The 15,328-nt window shown below is 33.7% G+C and overlaps 1 protein-coding gene across 1 annotated transcript in view; it reads right to left on the bottom strand.

Moving 5' to 3' along the window:
* LOC129803184 (Ig-like and fibronectin type-III domain-containing protein 2) overlaps positions 1-15,328 on the bottom strand; it is a 316,223-nt gene that overhangs the window by 133,070 nt on the left and 167,825 nt on the right. Inside the window, exon 4 of the mRNA XM_055849573.1 lies at positions 202-280. Within this exon, the coding sequence (XP_055705548.1) occupies positions 202-277 (76 nt within the window). The 5' untranslated portion in view covers positions 278-280. The remainder of the gene's footprint in view (positions 1-201; positions 281-15,328) is intronic.

Below are 15,328 nucleotides of genomic sequence, written 5' to 3'. Positions count from 1 at the left end.
ACAGAAATTAAAAGAATTATATAAATTAAGGTAGAATTGAAATAGGGTGTGTTAACGTGTAAATTGGAAAAAAAGACTTTTCTCCTTTGCTCCAAAAGAAAAACGTTCAAAGAGCTTTTCTACGCCCTGGAACGTATTATTAATGCCATTTTTTTTCTAAAGCTGTTTCTGCAAAGTGTCAAAGGAAATACTTTTACTCACCAATTGGATCGACTGATTCACCATAATCTGTGCTGAAGGTGAGGAGAAGAAGTGCAATGTGGAGCAGCAGTAGCATTTTCTGTAATCAAAAGAGAAGGACACAATTTTAGATGTTGGAAATAATCCTTAAGGAGATACTCAATGGACCGTGAATAATGCCCTTCCGCTGGAAAAAAACATAAATTTTCCGTACTGAGGGGTTTCTCAAGATATTTATGTGGGAGAATTGAGTGCCATTGTGATATTTGAGTGTCCCTGAAATATACATTACATTCCATGGCTAAGAGGACGTCGCCTCTGGACGAAAAATTATTATTTATATAATGGAAATCATGAGCCAATTTGGGAGCGATATGAAAATTTCCGCTCGAATTTCCTCTTCAACAATTGGTCATATAGAAATTTTCAATAAATCCCATATTCAGATCATCATCAAAATATCAAAAGGGGTGGTAAAAATTGATTTTTGAGCACATTTTTTTTTGGCAAAAGCTTTGCTAAATAATAGATAATTACAATTCTATTGATCAATGTCATGAACCCAACCAAATAAAATAACAGAAGTATATATCACGGATATTCTGCTCTTGCAATTTTCACAATGCCTTTTCAACTTTTAAAATATAATTAAATATTTTAATATGTGCAACATTTTAATTGATGTTTCGTTTAAAATAATATTAATAGAGGAAACAAATTTTATCGAAATTTAACCCATTAAATTCCAAGCTACTGTACAAACTAGAAATTCTTGAAAATTTGCCATAATGCCCTATTAGAATGATTAGCAATGGTTCCCCTAAGTACATCTTAAGAATTTACTGAATTCCCGACGCCTTTCAAATATTTTTTTTCATGTTTTCGAGGAATTATACAGTAGCAAATCGACTCACACTTTATGGAATGCTCGAACTCGCGCATTTAATTTAATTTATTAAAGTTTTCTATTGGTTCAAATTATAAAATAGTTCTGTTCATGCTTTAAGGAATTCGCAAAGTTCTTCAAACTGGGCAATTTCTTCTTAAATACCAAAAGGTCGACCAAATTTAGGGAATATTACAATTGATTTTACGAGTTAAAAGTCGCCCGACACGTTTACGACCAATCCCAAAAAAAACATGGTTTTGGGGAGGGGAGGGGTTGAGAAGAAAATTGGGGCATGTTAACTGTCCTTGGGTTGACTTATGGGGAGGGATTACTGGAAGGTCTAAAGTCTTTACCTCTAACCGTTTGACCTCTAAATCTAATGATAGCCGGAAGAACGGACAAACAGACGGATAGGCGGACAAACTGCGTGACGTAAAAAAACTCGAAACTTAAGCTTTCCTAAATACTACCAAAATATGGCTATTAAACAGTAAGAAGTAGCAATATATAGGGGAAGTGCTCATAATTTTGGACAGTCTGCATATAAGCATCGATATCCCAAGTTTGAAGTGCGATATTTTCAATACTAATCGATTTTTTTTGATACTCGCTTTTCAGAAGGGTTGTTTAGAAACTTAGCAAGCTATTTATCGTCTTATTTTTATTAAAATTAGTTTTAATACGTTTAAAAATGAATTGATATGTAGAGGTGACTTTGGCTCTTATTTTGGACAACTTGTTTATTAATTTGTCCAACTTGGTTGTAAATTTGGACAGCTAATCCGCCTCAATAGGATGCCCATTGTTCTTCATTTGATGAACCAATCTTACCAAGTCCTCTTCCTGTTCATGTAAGGGAAACGTAGAATGTCACAGAAGCCCGGAAACTTTTCATATCATTCATTAAAGTGAGTTGACTTCGATACTCCAAGTACGTGCGGATTCGCTCATTCCCTGGCCTTTCCGGGAACTTTTCAAGGCATTTCTCGCTACATCTCTTTCGTAGAGATGATGCTCCTTTGTTTCTCCAGGCATTTGTCCAACCTAGTCATCACAAAAGCTAAAACTTCACGAAATTTCGTGAGAAAAACACCTGTCCAAAATAAGAGCCATCACCTCACTGGTAAATGTCTTAAAACATTTCCCATTATTCACACGAAAAATCTAATTCACAAGGCAAATCTCACTTCAGATCAAATGTACAAATCACCACTAACGTGAACCAACACAATATTCAATGAGTATTCAATAATATCACTCAAAAAAACCGAAGAAACATTGTTAGTACTTCACCACAGCTAAATAAGAACTGAAGTAAACACGAAGTTCTGTCATATTCATCCAAATCCTAGATATTTTGGTTTATATACAAAATTTGTATAATTTCACGAATTTGATTCAAGATAACTGAATGGCGACTCACAATTTCAGCTCTAAATCGAATTTGCATGCACTCCGAGTTAGCTCACGTTTTCTCGTAAGCAATTGCTCACACTGAATTTTCAACAAAGAAATTTCAACTCAAATCATATTCAAAATTTAACGCATTTAGTGTCAAAATCTTCCAAAAAGAACAAATATTTAGATAGAATTCATTATTCATCAAATATTGGAATAAAAATCCATCATTTTAATCAATTTATTTTTAGTGTCCAATGTTATCCTCAAAGTGTCCAAAATAAGAAACTGGACAAAATTATGAGCCTTTCCCCTATATTCGTTTGGATCTGCAAACTACATTTACTTTGTGTTTGCGTTCATTGTAAGTGTTTATTTAAAATTATATTCGTTGCAAAAGCGTCACTTATAACGAATATAAGCACAAAGTAAATGCAGTTAGCACAGTTGCAATTCCAACCGACGATATGTAACTCAAAATTGAGAGAAAATATAATATAATGCTCTCTCTGTGAAGTTCGACGAGTACAAATATGTTAAATTTTATCAATTTAACAGAGACAACGAACAAATTTATTTATATTCTCAAAAAAAAAAAAGTATTTTTATATGTAATGAATTTTGCGCCAAAGTTTAAACCTCTAGAAATTATTCCAAATTACCCTAATGTTCCCTACCTTTCAAAAGCCATTCAACATTCAATATAACTATTCGTCTGATAAAGAATTTACGTCACAAAATAGCTAAGGAGAATCTGAAAACGTCTTGAGAATTTACAGTATGCTGAACGACTCAAAGTATTTGCTTGAATAAAGCAATTTATTGCATAGAAATGAAGACCATGAATCCAATTCTCGGCCGGTAAGATTAGATTTCACATTGAATCCTTTACTGAATGAGAAAAAAATCTGTGGCAAGTCCTTAGCATATTCTCAGTAACAGAAATTTTAAATCAGAGAGAGGAATAAAAGGACAGTTATTGTATTATTGTATTTCCGATGAAACTTGCAAGTATAAGAAAAATATATTCTCAATCACATTACTATTGTATGTGTCCTTTTTCTTACGCTCAGTTCAATTCAATATCCATTACTATCATTTAAACGAGAGAAATGCAGATGAACACATATGATACACAAAACAAAGACCTATTAAGCAAAAAGAATTTCAATTTTCTTTTATATTCTCTCACCTAGCACCTAAACTAAGAGAGATAATGAAGAATGGATGGTTTTTTCGACTTTATTGGATCATAATTATCCTAGAAATCATTTTCTTACAACATTTTTCGTATATTAAAGAAAATATTGTTAGAGGGTAAAATAAAGTCTCAATACGAGTTACAGAAATTCCAAGGTGGCCTATTAACAATCTTAGCTATCACAACCCCCATAACCGTATTTGAACTCCTTTATGGCCACTACACACTAGAGAAATTTATGTCCATATTGACCTACCATTGTAAAACTAAAACTCTTCAAATATGGACATAATTTTCTCGAATTTCTCTGTTGTAGCAAATTCTGCAACATCACCACCGGAAAATTTTCAGATTTGTTTTATTATAAACTATTACCATAAAAATTAAGTAGAGGGTTTATTGATCATACAAGATTCTATAGTAAAAAGCAACACTGAACAATTTATAGCATTTGCAATAAATTTTATACCATCATTTGAATTCTTTTCTCAAATGTTTTTTGGAAAGCTGAAAACTCTATCAAATTGCGCTGCTGACATATTTTTTCTGCTCTAATTTTAAATACCACAAAATAATGAAAACGAATAAATAATAATAATACAAACTTTAGTTAATTCAAATCCCAGCACGAGCAAAGTCCTATAGAGAAACTGTTCCAAATTCTGAGCCGATTTAAGATAAAGTTTAAAGTGCAATAATTTCCGTACAAAGTGAAGTCCTGCTACAAATCTTGTTGCTTCCTTTCCTTAGGAAGTATTATTTGGAACTGTGAAAATTATACTTAATACGGGTAGAAATGAATGATAATATAGAATATAACTTGAATGCTATTTGAACACCTTCACTGAAAAAAACGGGGGTGCGATTAACCTTTTTTCCTCATAACTTTAACACTTTTTAGGTGTAAAAATATATCAAAATTTTTTAATGTTAATTTTACACCCTTTTAAGGGTAAAATTAACATGAAAATGGGTAACTTTAACACCTAATAACCTAAAAAGCATAATATTTACATCGATTTTGGATCAATACTGCAGGGTAAAACAAACATTTCCGAAATGTTATTTTAACTTTTCTGATTTCTCTCAGTGTTGTAATTCGGAACACTGCTTGCAATATTATGTTTCTATTACATTATTTCAGCTATTTATATTACAGCTTTCTCGTAGATATGATATTACTTTCTTAGCTTAGATTCTTTACAATTTCTTTTAGATATTGTATATCTAATGAGCCATTTCCATTGAGAAAAATTTCAGATTTTTGTTATTCTAAATTCACACAAAAGCTCGCAAGAAGGCTCAGTTTTGAATCGCAACATCTCATTGACATTTGGAGGTTTTTTTATTTAGCTTTTTGGTAAAAAATGGTTTAAACTTCAAAATGTTTATGAAATCACTGATAAAGAATATCTTTAATCGTTTGGTACATAAATTCAAGTAGGGAAAGAGACAGTGAGGGAAAATTGAAACCATTATCACTTTAAAACAGCAACGATACTTTTTTTCAACGCAATTTGGATACTCTGCCCGCCTGTACCGTAAATCAAAGTTCGAGGCACACCGTATCGTATACACACAAGGACATTTTCTCACTAAAAGCACTATTTTTACCTCTAAGGAACTTAAAATTACTTGATTTTCGTCTAAAAACACCTTCAGTATGAAACGAAAACATTTTTTTTTTTGAGAATTTGCTCAGCTGATGACTAACTGGAATGCAAGTCTCAGAACAAAACTCGATAGATGGCTCTGTTCCTGTTAGGAACAATCTGGAAAACTGTTCCCAATTTTTATTTTTAATCTTTTATGCGAAAATGTTCAACCAAATTGAACTTTTTCTCATAAAAGCACCCTTTGAACTGTGAGAAATCGAACAATTTTCTGATAATAATAGAATATACAGTGTTCGCTCGCTTATTCGGATCAGAATTAATCGAATGACATCTCGATTTTAATATAATTTAAATTATATTAAATATTATATTAAATCAAGTATATGTATTTTCAAGTATCAAGTATATAAATATTTTCTATAAAAAAAATGTTATAAGATTACACTTTATTAAAATAAAAAATATTTTAGGTCAGCTTACTAGCAATTTTGGTGAGTAAAATCTTAAAATTGGTAAGTACACTGAGATAAATCCGAAAAAGTTAAAATAATATTTCGGAAATGTTTATTTTACCCTGCAGTATTGATCCGAAATCGGTGTAAATATTATGCTTTTTAGGTTATTAGGGGTTAAAGTTACCCTTTTTCGTGTTAATTTTACCCTTAAAAAGGTGTAAAATTAACATTAAAAATGTTGATATATTTTTACACCTAAAAAGTGTTAAATTTATGAGGAAAAAATCGCACCCTCGTGTTTTTCTCAGTGTAAGTAATTCAAAATTGACAGTAAAAAATTAAAAACGCTCAAATTTTCCTAATTTTTCCTTTACCAATAATATTTCACTATATACCAATTTTCATTCTCACTGACTATTCATTCTAGAATACTGCCTAATTTGCAGCAGTCTTTATTAAATGTTCGAAAATAATTCCACAATTTAAATCAATTTATTTGTAGTGTTTAATTTCACACTCAAGTATCCCAAATTGTAAGCTACCCTTAATGCCAATGTCCCCTACTCAAATATCCATTCTCATTATATTATTTAAATAAATATTCCGCTAGTATGATATAATATAATATAAAATTACGAAATCCAAATTAATGGTAAAATGTTGTAATTATTTTCAAATGATACAGCAATTTAACGGCTTGGAAAGATTCTGTAAATTGAAAAATATTAAATTGTTTTAAAGAAAATTTCTTCAAGCTTCATTTCCATGCAGTTCTCTTGTTCAACAGACCTTTAATGTATGAAGAAAAGATCTAACTAAGAATTTATGAGAGCAGCATAGAAAAATTTACGATGACTTCTTAACACCAAACTTTCCACTGGCATTTCCTCATTCTCTGTTAAACAATAAAAGCTTATTACACGGAAAATTTACTGAACTTATCGTAGTTTGGACGTACTTGAGGTACCCGAGGGGCCAAGATGTTGCACCACGTTGTCCATTTTGCACAATTTAATGCACATAGCCCGCCTTTGGAAATTGTTCAGGAGCACAATATCCAAGATTTACATCCTGTTCTGTCGTCGCCACTGAAAGTCCCCCTAGAGAAGCCACATAAATCCCGTCTTAGTAGAAAGGGAAAGAGATGGGGACTTTAGGAATGAGTAGGAGTCAAGCCAAATTGGTGTACTTGTGGGACTTGTGGTTTGCTTAATAAATAATCTTATGCTGAAGTGTGCTCTTATGGCAATTAAAAGTAACTTATCAAATTATTGAAGTGATAGTATCGATCCAATTTATGTCGATAGAGATGGTAAAGCTACCCTTCCACGTTCATCAACTCCGGATACGACATTGAAGCGAGTTTTAAGGCTTAAAATATCGATAACTTTCTTGGTGAATTTTGTATTCAGCCATGGACTTGCAATATTGTTTCACCACCTCGTGTCTTATTCCATACAATCGGGCTCCATTTCCCTGCTACGTGATGCGGGAGTATATTTTATATTCCCCTAATAGACACCACCCAGTTTTTGAAAGTTCGCCAAGAAAGCACCATGCGAAAAGCCACGTGCAAAAGCATTACTGATCCTTAGAGACACGACTTCCCGCTCACTATTAGAATCCTAAGGAGCTCCATGGACGAAAGATTTTTGTGCATTGAGAGGTCTGATTTATATCTTTTTCCGTTGGTTGTTTAACCTGATATGGGTTCTTTTAAAAATCAACCACAATTATGCTTTTGCTCTTGAAAACAAAAACATATAGAATTTCATTATAAACTTTAAGGATGTTTTTGAATTTCCAATTTCAGATTGAAGTTATAAAGTAGAGAGAACTAAGAAATGATATCCAAATATAATAAAAAAAAAATTTCACATTAGTTTCAAATTGGCTTAGAGTTGTATACTCACGTTATTACGCTGAAAAGAATCATAGATATTGTAAGTTTATAAATATCAGATGGATGTGTAAGTTCGCGTCCTATTTGCAATATGGCATTACAGCAGGCCTGAGCTAAAAGCCGAAGTGAATTTGGTGGTGCCTGTTGGCATTATTCGAAATGCCGCAAAAATTCACGTAGAGAAAATGAGAGGTTTTTTAATGTGAAAATTATTTAATTCCTTAGAGTTAAGTCATTTTCACAGGAAAATTCTTTTAATAATTTAGTTGAATACAATTATTTGGGTGAATTGTGAATAATTGTCGATATTACAACAAAAACATTGGGATGAAATTTTAAGCTGGAAGACTCATATTCTTTTGAGCTGCCCCAATGTTCAGGATAGTTTTGAGAAAAACCCTTTTGTACAACAGTATTTTCGTTAATAAGGAATGCAAAAGTACATATTAAAAGAAGGGACACGACCTGCTAATAAGGATAAAATAGAGAAGAAAATATTTTGTCGCATTTCAGAGATTTTTTGCAACCGCAGCGCTGCCAGATGTTTGTCAAGTGAGTTATTTGTGTCACTATCTCTCTCTCACAGTTGAATTGCGCGCGATTTAAGAACTTTCCATTTGAAGTGATATTTGAATTTAATTTCTTTGAATTTCTTCAAAATTCAAGTAAATGAGTGTGTAGTGAACAGCTATCCGTCTTCCGATAAAGATATCAAGAAGACAATTTCTTTCTATATAAATTTTTATGTCTTTTTGGCGCAAAATTATTTATCATAGCACCGTGAATGAGCGGGATTAGTGTTACCAGTAATTTGCATTGTAATTTCCATTAAAATTATCAACACGAAATTTCCGATATTACACGACTTTTAACAAGCACAGGTCTGGATTACAGTGTATCCCATAGTTAACTCCTTAAGAACGAGTGGGACACCGGTCTCCCAAAAACAAAAACATTTATTGTGACTATTTTAGGGACATGATAATTTTCTATAGTCAAAAAAAAATTTTGGTTATTGAGACACCGATGTCCTACCCGTTGTTTAAAAATTAACCTACACTATGTTTGTTGATTTTTCTTGGATACACAGGAAAGATTAGAGTGCTTTGAATCCTTAAATTACAAAGTATCCTTCAAATAAATCATTTTGTCCTTTGGAAAACATTTCTTTTAAGTTCTATGTGGTGGACTTCTACAAAACATCACTTTGGGCGTTTATTTAGATCGTATTCTTGCTCTCAGGATCATTAAAAGGTGGCTTGGAAAATTTCAAAATATAGACTTATCTCTCCAAAAATCAAATCCATTTATAGGGGAGACTGGGGCAAAATTTGTCAAAAGAAATATTTTATTTTTTCATAAGCTATCAGAGAAACTTAATGATTTCTATTGAGCACAAGGAAATTTACGGCTCTACAACTTTGCCGAAGTTATTTTCCTCTGAAACAAAAGAAAATACGGTTTCAGAACCATTTTCCAAAAGATGATTTTGTAGACATTTTCAAAACGGCACATTTTGTCAGCCAATGGGGTCAGGGGCCTATTGACATTTAATTTTTCCATATGTTTTTGCATACAGGAACTGAAGACTATTCGCAAGTTTTTTCCTAAAGAGAATTGACATATCAGTCTGATATATTTAGAAATCGTGTATTAAAAGTTATTTAAAAATACATACTCCCTCCGTTCCGAAATAAGTCGTACGTTTGGGAAAAAATCTTGTTCCGAAATAAGTCATACGTTTGGGAAAAATTGGAATTAAGGGAAAGTTTGTTGGTAAATGTTTTATGTATCAACAATTATCTCTTGTAAAGAACTATTGCTTATGTTCAGTACTAAAATTGGGGTCCGGTCTTGATGGTATCTTGAGGAATGAATGTCTTAAAAATGTCTTATTTTTGGCGTTTTATTTTCAATCTAACATAGATGCAGAATGGTGAGAGATACAGACTTGGGACGTTCGGGGGACCCCCCCATAAGTTGACCCTGGGAACATTAATATGTTATTTATTTTGCCCCCACTCCTTCCCTTTCCCTTCAAAATCATGTTTTTTGGGATTGCTCGAAAACACGTCGTGCGATTTCTTTTTTTCAATTCAGAATATGTTTTAGAGAAACATATAAAGTGTCCCAGGGTCAACTTTTGGGGGGTCCTCTGAAGGTCCCAAGTCCCTATTTCTCACCATTTTGCATCCAGATATTCGAACACATAAAAAATGGATATTCTTTTTATTGCTCATTCTGCAAAATTTGAGCAATAAAAAATGTCATATCGGTAATAACTGTTGAGTTCTACTTATGCATACTAAAAATTTAGAACAAATTCTATCCTGTAATGTTAATCACAGTCCATTTTTTAGTAATTAACTATCTACCGGAGCTCTTTGAAAAAAACGCGAAAAATGGACAACTTCAACATATCGAATCCTCAACATACCATCGTGATAGGATCCTCATATTATCCCTGAACATGGAGGATAGTTCATACACAAGATATTTGCCAATAACAAAAACATTCTCTGAAACCATTCCTTAATCCCTAATTTTTCCCCAAACGTACGACTTATTTCGGAACGGAGGGAGTATTTTATAACTAGTCCCCGGCGAGTGGCCTTCAAAGTTGAAGCCAATTTCTTACTTTCACATACAAATGTGTATGGGAATTTCTCTGCACTCGTGATCGGTATGCTAAATATTTAAAAAGTGAGAAGTTTTTCCGTATTATAAGATACCTTTCCGTATGGAGGGATAAATATACTAAATTTTTGTTTAAATAATTTTTTCCTTGGAGCACTGTGAGCTGAGTCCGAGATCAATTTATGAATTGGCTTCAAATAGCTCCACATAAAAAGGCCTTTTATAATGTTCGCCGAAATATTAGAAGAACTACGAGCAAGTTTGTTTAAGTCGTGGTGCAATATCTGCAAAATTTTTACAAGGAAAAGTGAAAAATAGCTTCACTTTTTATTAGGCTTGATGGGCCCCTGCATGGGGTATTTTTGTCATTTTCAATATCCAATTGAGATATTTTGATAGGAAACTCATTCCTTTACAACTTTATGCAGACCATTTTTATAATCTAAACGAGAAATGTGCTTTTCAAGTTATTGTCCAAACGCTGTTTTTGGCAAGAAAATTCTCTTCGCCGGCTTACAAATGGCAGATGGGCGAATTGGGCGAGTTGAACCGAACGAAGTTTGCCGAGTAAATGTCACAGGAAAACATAATAAAAAAAAGTGACGCAAGTGTTTTATGTTTATGGAACTCCAAAGAAATTTAAATATTAAAAACACATTTTTGATATGAGGAAACCCTAAAAAGATCCTATTCTATCTTCCTGTTAGAATTGTGTTGCTTCATAAATCATCTGCAGTCACTGAGAGAAATCCGAAAAAACTAAAATAACATTCCGAAAATGTTTTACCCTGCAGTATTGATCCGAAATTGGTGTTAATATTATGCTTTTCAGGTGTATTAGGGGTTAAAATTACCCTTTTTCATGTTAATTTTACCCTTAAAAAGGTGTAAAATTAACATTAAAAAATGTTGATATATTTTTACACCTAAAAAGTGTTAAAGTTCTGAGGAAAAAAAAGTTAATCGCACCCTCTTTTTTTTCTCAGTGGTCTCATCAGAACCAGTGACTGGATGTTTCTTTTCGCCATGTGGAACATCGGCATTCTTCGTTTTTTTGACAATATTTGGCCCATGTCTTCTGACAAATTTTACCCCAAGTGTTCTTTTTTTAAAAAACTACTTTTTGAGAAAAATCAGTTTAGAAAATTTACAAATGAAAGAACAGATCCGTGTTCAGAGGATCCAAATTATTCAGCAAACATATACTAATGCAAAAATTTTGGAAAGTAAGTCGATGAATATTGATATCTCTCGAAGGGCAAATATTTTATAAACAAGGCTCAAAATTTCAATATTTTTTCTTTTCTATATTCCTTTCTCGAATTCCTCAAAACCTTTGACGTTAATTGAGGTTCACGAAGGCAATCTGTGATTAAAATTTAAAGTCTCGGTCTCTTTCCTCTTGGAAGATATTGAATTTTAAAATTTTCAATTTGCCACATTTTGCCCCAGTCTCCCCTACATCTTCTAACATTGTTGGTAGAAGATAATTTTCTATTAAGCAATGGTCAAAATTTGAAAATCGTGAGTTATTTCCACTCACTAAAACGGTACTTCAACAGGGTGTTAGTGGTGAGAAAGAGGTAGTCTTGGTTTGACTGAGGAATGGGAAACATCAAGCTCCGAGTTTCTGGGATATGGACACCGTGTAATTTGAGTATCCTAATGAAAGAAAATTCATAGCTTAAAATTGAACAGATTGTAAAAAGTTTAAGAACAATAATTTTACCGTACTTTACCATTATTAGAAAATCTCGGATATCTTGGATACGTTTCCAACATTGTTTCATGGGTTCAATATCTTTAGTCTGTAAAGAATATGGTGAATCATACGAATATGGCTATTTCTCTCCTCGTAAGTTACGATATAAGGGGATTGTTTTGGATCGACTCATAACAGGTGATGAGGATACAATAACATGCATTGCAAAAAGTACTGACATCGAAGTCCCAAGTTCGTGCATTTCGCAAAGCATGGCACGCTTTGTCACCCCTTTTTTGCGACAAAGTTTAAAACATCGTACGAAAATAATTTCGTTTACGCAGTTTGCAAAATAAGGTCACTGACATATTGATTTTCCAACTCTCAAACCGTCTATCACCCAAAGGAAATCTATAGAGATGTATTAATTCATTTACATTTGGGAAAAATACATCACAACAAACAAATACCTCAGGGGGTTGTTTGGAGTTTCAAGAGCACCTGAAACTCGCAATTGCCAAGTAAATTTATTTAAAGTCATACTAAGTGGTGCAACATTATGTGAAAATTGTACTTATGGTGTACCCAACAGTCTAACATTGATGCCTATTTCTGCATTTCAGACTATAAACGAAACAGGAGACGCTTATTTGGAACATTAGAGCATTTCTATCGTGTGCCATGAACGCAATTGCCCCAAATTCCCTGAAAACATTGCATGAAACTATAAAATAGCTTCCATATAGTGACTTTCTCCCAGCCTAGAGTCATTCGGAATGGAGGTTTTCCCAGCCGCAGCTGAACCATGTTCTCTACTCTCCACATAATATAGATAGCAAAAGTTCATTGGATCCGGTGGCCGGCGAAAGCTGCCCAAACATCCCTCGCACACTATTCACCAAACCATGTCCCACATACACCAAATTACACTTTTATTGCTGGTGCAACAGGAGATGAATTTATGATGCACTTCCTCTCTTGCATTCTTCACTAGGGACTTTTCCCACCCAATGGATGCCATGTGGCAAAATTTTCAATGAAGTCCATCGAAACTGCTTCAACTCACGAAAATTGACCGAGATTTATGGTATTTCTAAACATCACCATAGTTCAACCTTACCCAATAGAGGATAATTTTCAGATTTTTTCATCCTTTCCCTTGGTCACGAAAGCACGAAGCCACTATCGAGGAAATTATTGAGCAAATCTCAGAACTATTCAAAGTAATTCGGAAAATTAAAGATATTTCCCATTAAATTTCTGAAAAATTAAAGAAATTTAAATTTCATCGAACAAACAAAATATGACGCAATTTGAAAGACTTAACAGGATACACGAACATCTTGACTCCTATAAGTATCCTAGACATAGTTTTATATTGCTATTTCTCAATGCCTTATAATTAAATTTATTCAGTTGCGACACCAATCCCATCGGATCAAAGCAACTTGAAATTAAATGGCTCTTGTAGTTTTTCCTCCTCGCAACTCATTATTTCTCAAACTATACAGGAAAGCACTTCATATCTTCGATTTTCTGACCCCTTAAAATTTTCACTACAACCGACTCTCTCCCAGGGACTCTTATTTCGACATAAGGTAAAGTATATTTTATGTCAACCACTTAAGGATGGATTTCGTAAAAAACTTATGAAAAAACAGTTATAATTTTTATTTTTTGATGGAGTTTTTACCTAAAATTATAGACTAGATCTTTATCCATCTAATTGTAAATTTAATTTAGTCATAATCGTCATAATACAATTTAAAATTAGAAAAAAAATTAAATGTTTTAAAAATTCGAAGTGTTTCTCTATTCGACCACTTTGATATCAGAGTGCCTCTACTCGACCGCCTGAGGTTCCTCTATTCGTCCATCCATTTTTTCTTAAAATTAAATAAACGACAAAACTATAGTCATTATTAGGTGAGATTCTTAACAATCTCACCTACTATAATCCTAACAAAATTTCATGTCGTCCGATCGACCTCAAATTTGGCCAAAATGTGTTTCGCCACTTCCTGATTCCGAATATATATGTGGCTAAGTTACGTTCCCGGCCGGCCGGCCGGCCGGCCGGCCGCTCTTTGGAGCTTAATAGCTCCTAAACTAAAAAAGATATCGACTTGCGGTTTTCGGCAAAGGTTATATATCGGGTGAAAATTGCAACTTGGAGCATAGACCCACCACCCCTCCTTCCGCCATTTTGAAGACCCCCCTTTTTTTGTTTTCTCAATAGCTCCGCCCCTATGGCATTCAGCGGACTCAAATTTTAGTATGTTATAGCTGGGCCTTAGAGCTTTCCATCAATACCAAACTTAAGGTCCCCCGACCCCCCTGACCCGAGCTATAAGGGTCCAAAAAAAATTTCTTAAAATGGCCATTACTCCGGTTCTAATTGTCAGAATTTAAAAAGTGAGGGCTTTTTGGAAAGCTCTCGTGAAATGCCACTTCCCCTTCTAACATCGCAAGTTCATAAAACCACCGCTAGGGGCGCTTTTTTTAAAAAGAAAATTTTTAAATCTTAAAAGTTAAATAACTCAAAAATTCCATTGTGCATCGGGCTGACAATTTAGTATGTTGTAGCCGTTGATTATACCTATCAAACAAAAAAAACCTTAAGTCGATCCATAACCCCTGACCCGAGCTATAAGGGGTCAAAGTTCGAACATTGACCGGCCTCTATCTCCGGTTCTAATTAACATAGCGACCTAAATTTTACCTTTTTGGTTTCGTCTCGATGAGCACTTTCAGATGGAAGTTCAAAAAGTCACCATAGGTGGCGCTGTGATAGCGTCAAAATTCATCGAAATTCAAAGTCACTTTTCTCAAAAACGGCATTGTGCAAGTTAATGAAATTTTAGTATGTTGTAGTCCAGTCTAGGACGTTTCCAAAATGGTGCGTATGCGCGCTGTGGTTTCAATAGAACCGGAGATATGAGGGGTCAAAGTTCACGAAATTCAAAAAATCATATCTCCGGTTCTATGTGACCGATTTTGATGAATGAGGGCTTAAACGAAAGATCTCACCAAATGCTACAACTTTCTAGAATATTTGAACTTCGTGGGACCAACACCAGAGGCGCCACAGTCGAAAAACCAATTTCAATATCACATAACCTCAATTATCTCGACTGTCGCTAAACCGATTTTGATGATTACTTCAACGTAATTGTAGAGCACATTTGTCTCTACATTTCGGCCATACATCATTTTCCACTCAGACCACGCTATCACTCCGATTTTGCCGTTTAAGTGTGAAAAAATTGATTTTTCCAATAATAACGCTTTGAAATCACTCAGATGCCAATTTGACTGCCTCTACTCCACCAAGACACTTAAAATAG

Source organism: Phlebotomus papatasi, chromosome 2 (genome assembly GCF_024763615.1).
Source record: "Phlebotomus papatasi isolate M1 chromosome 2, Ppap_2.1, whole genome shotgun sequence".
In the NCBI taxonomy this organism is placed as follows: Eukaryota; Metazoa; Arthropoda; class Insecta; order Diptera; family Psychodidae; genus Phlebotomus; species Phlebotomus papatasi.
This window is presented reverse-complemented; position numbering and strand designations above follow the sequence as displayed.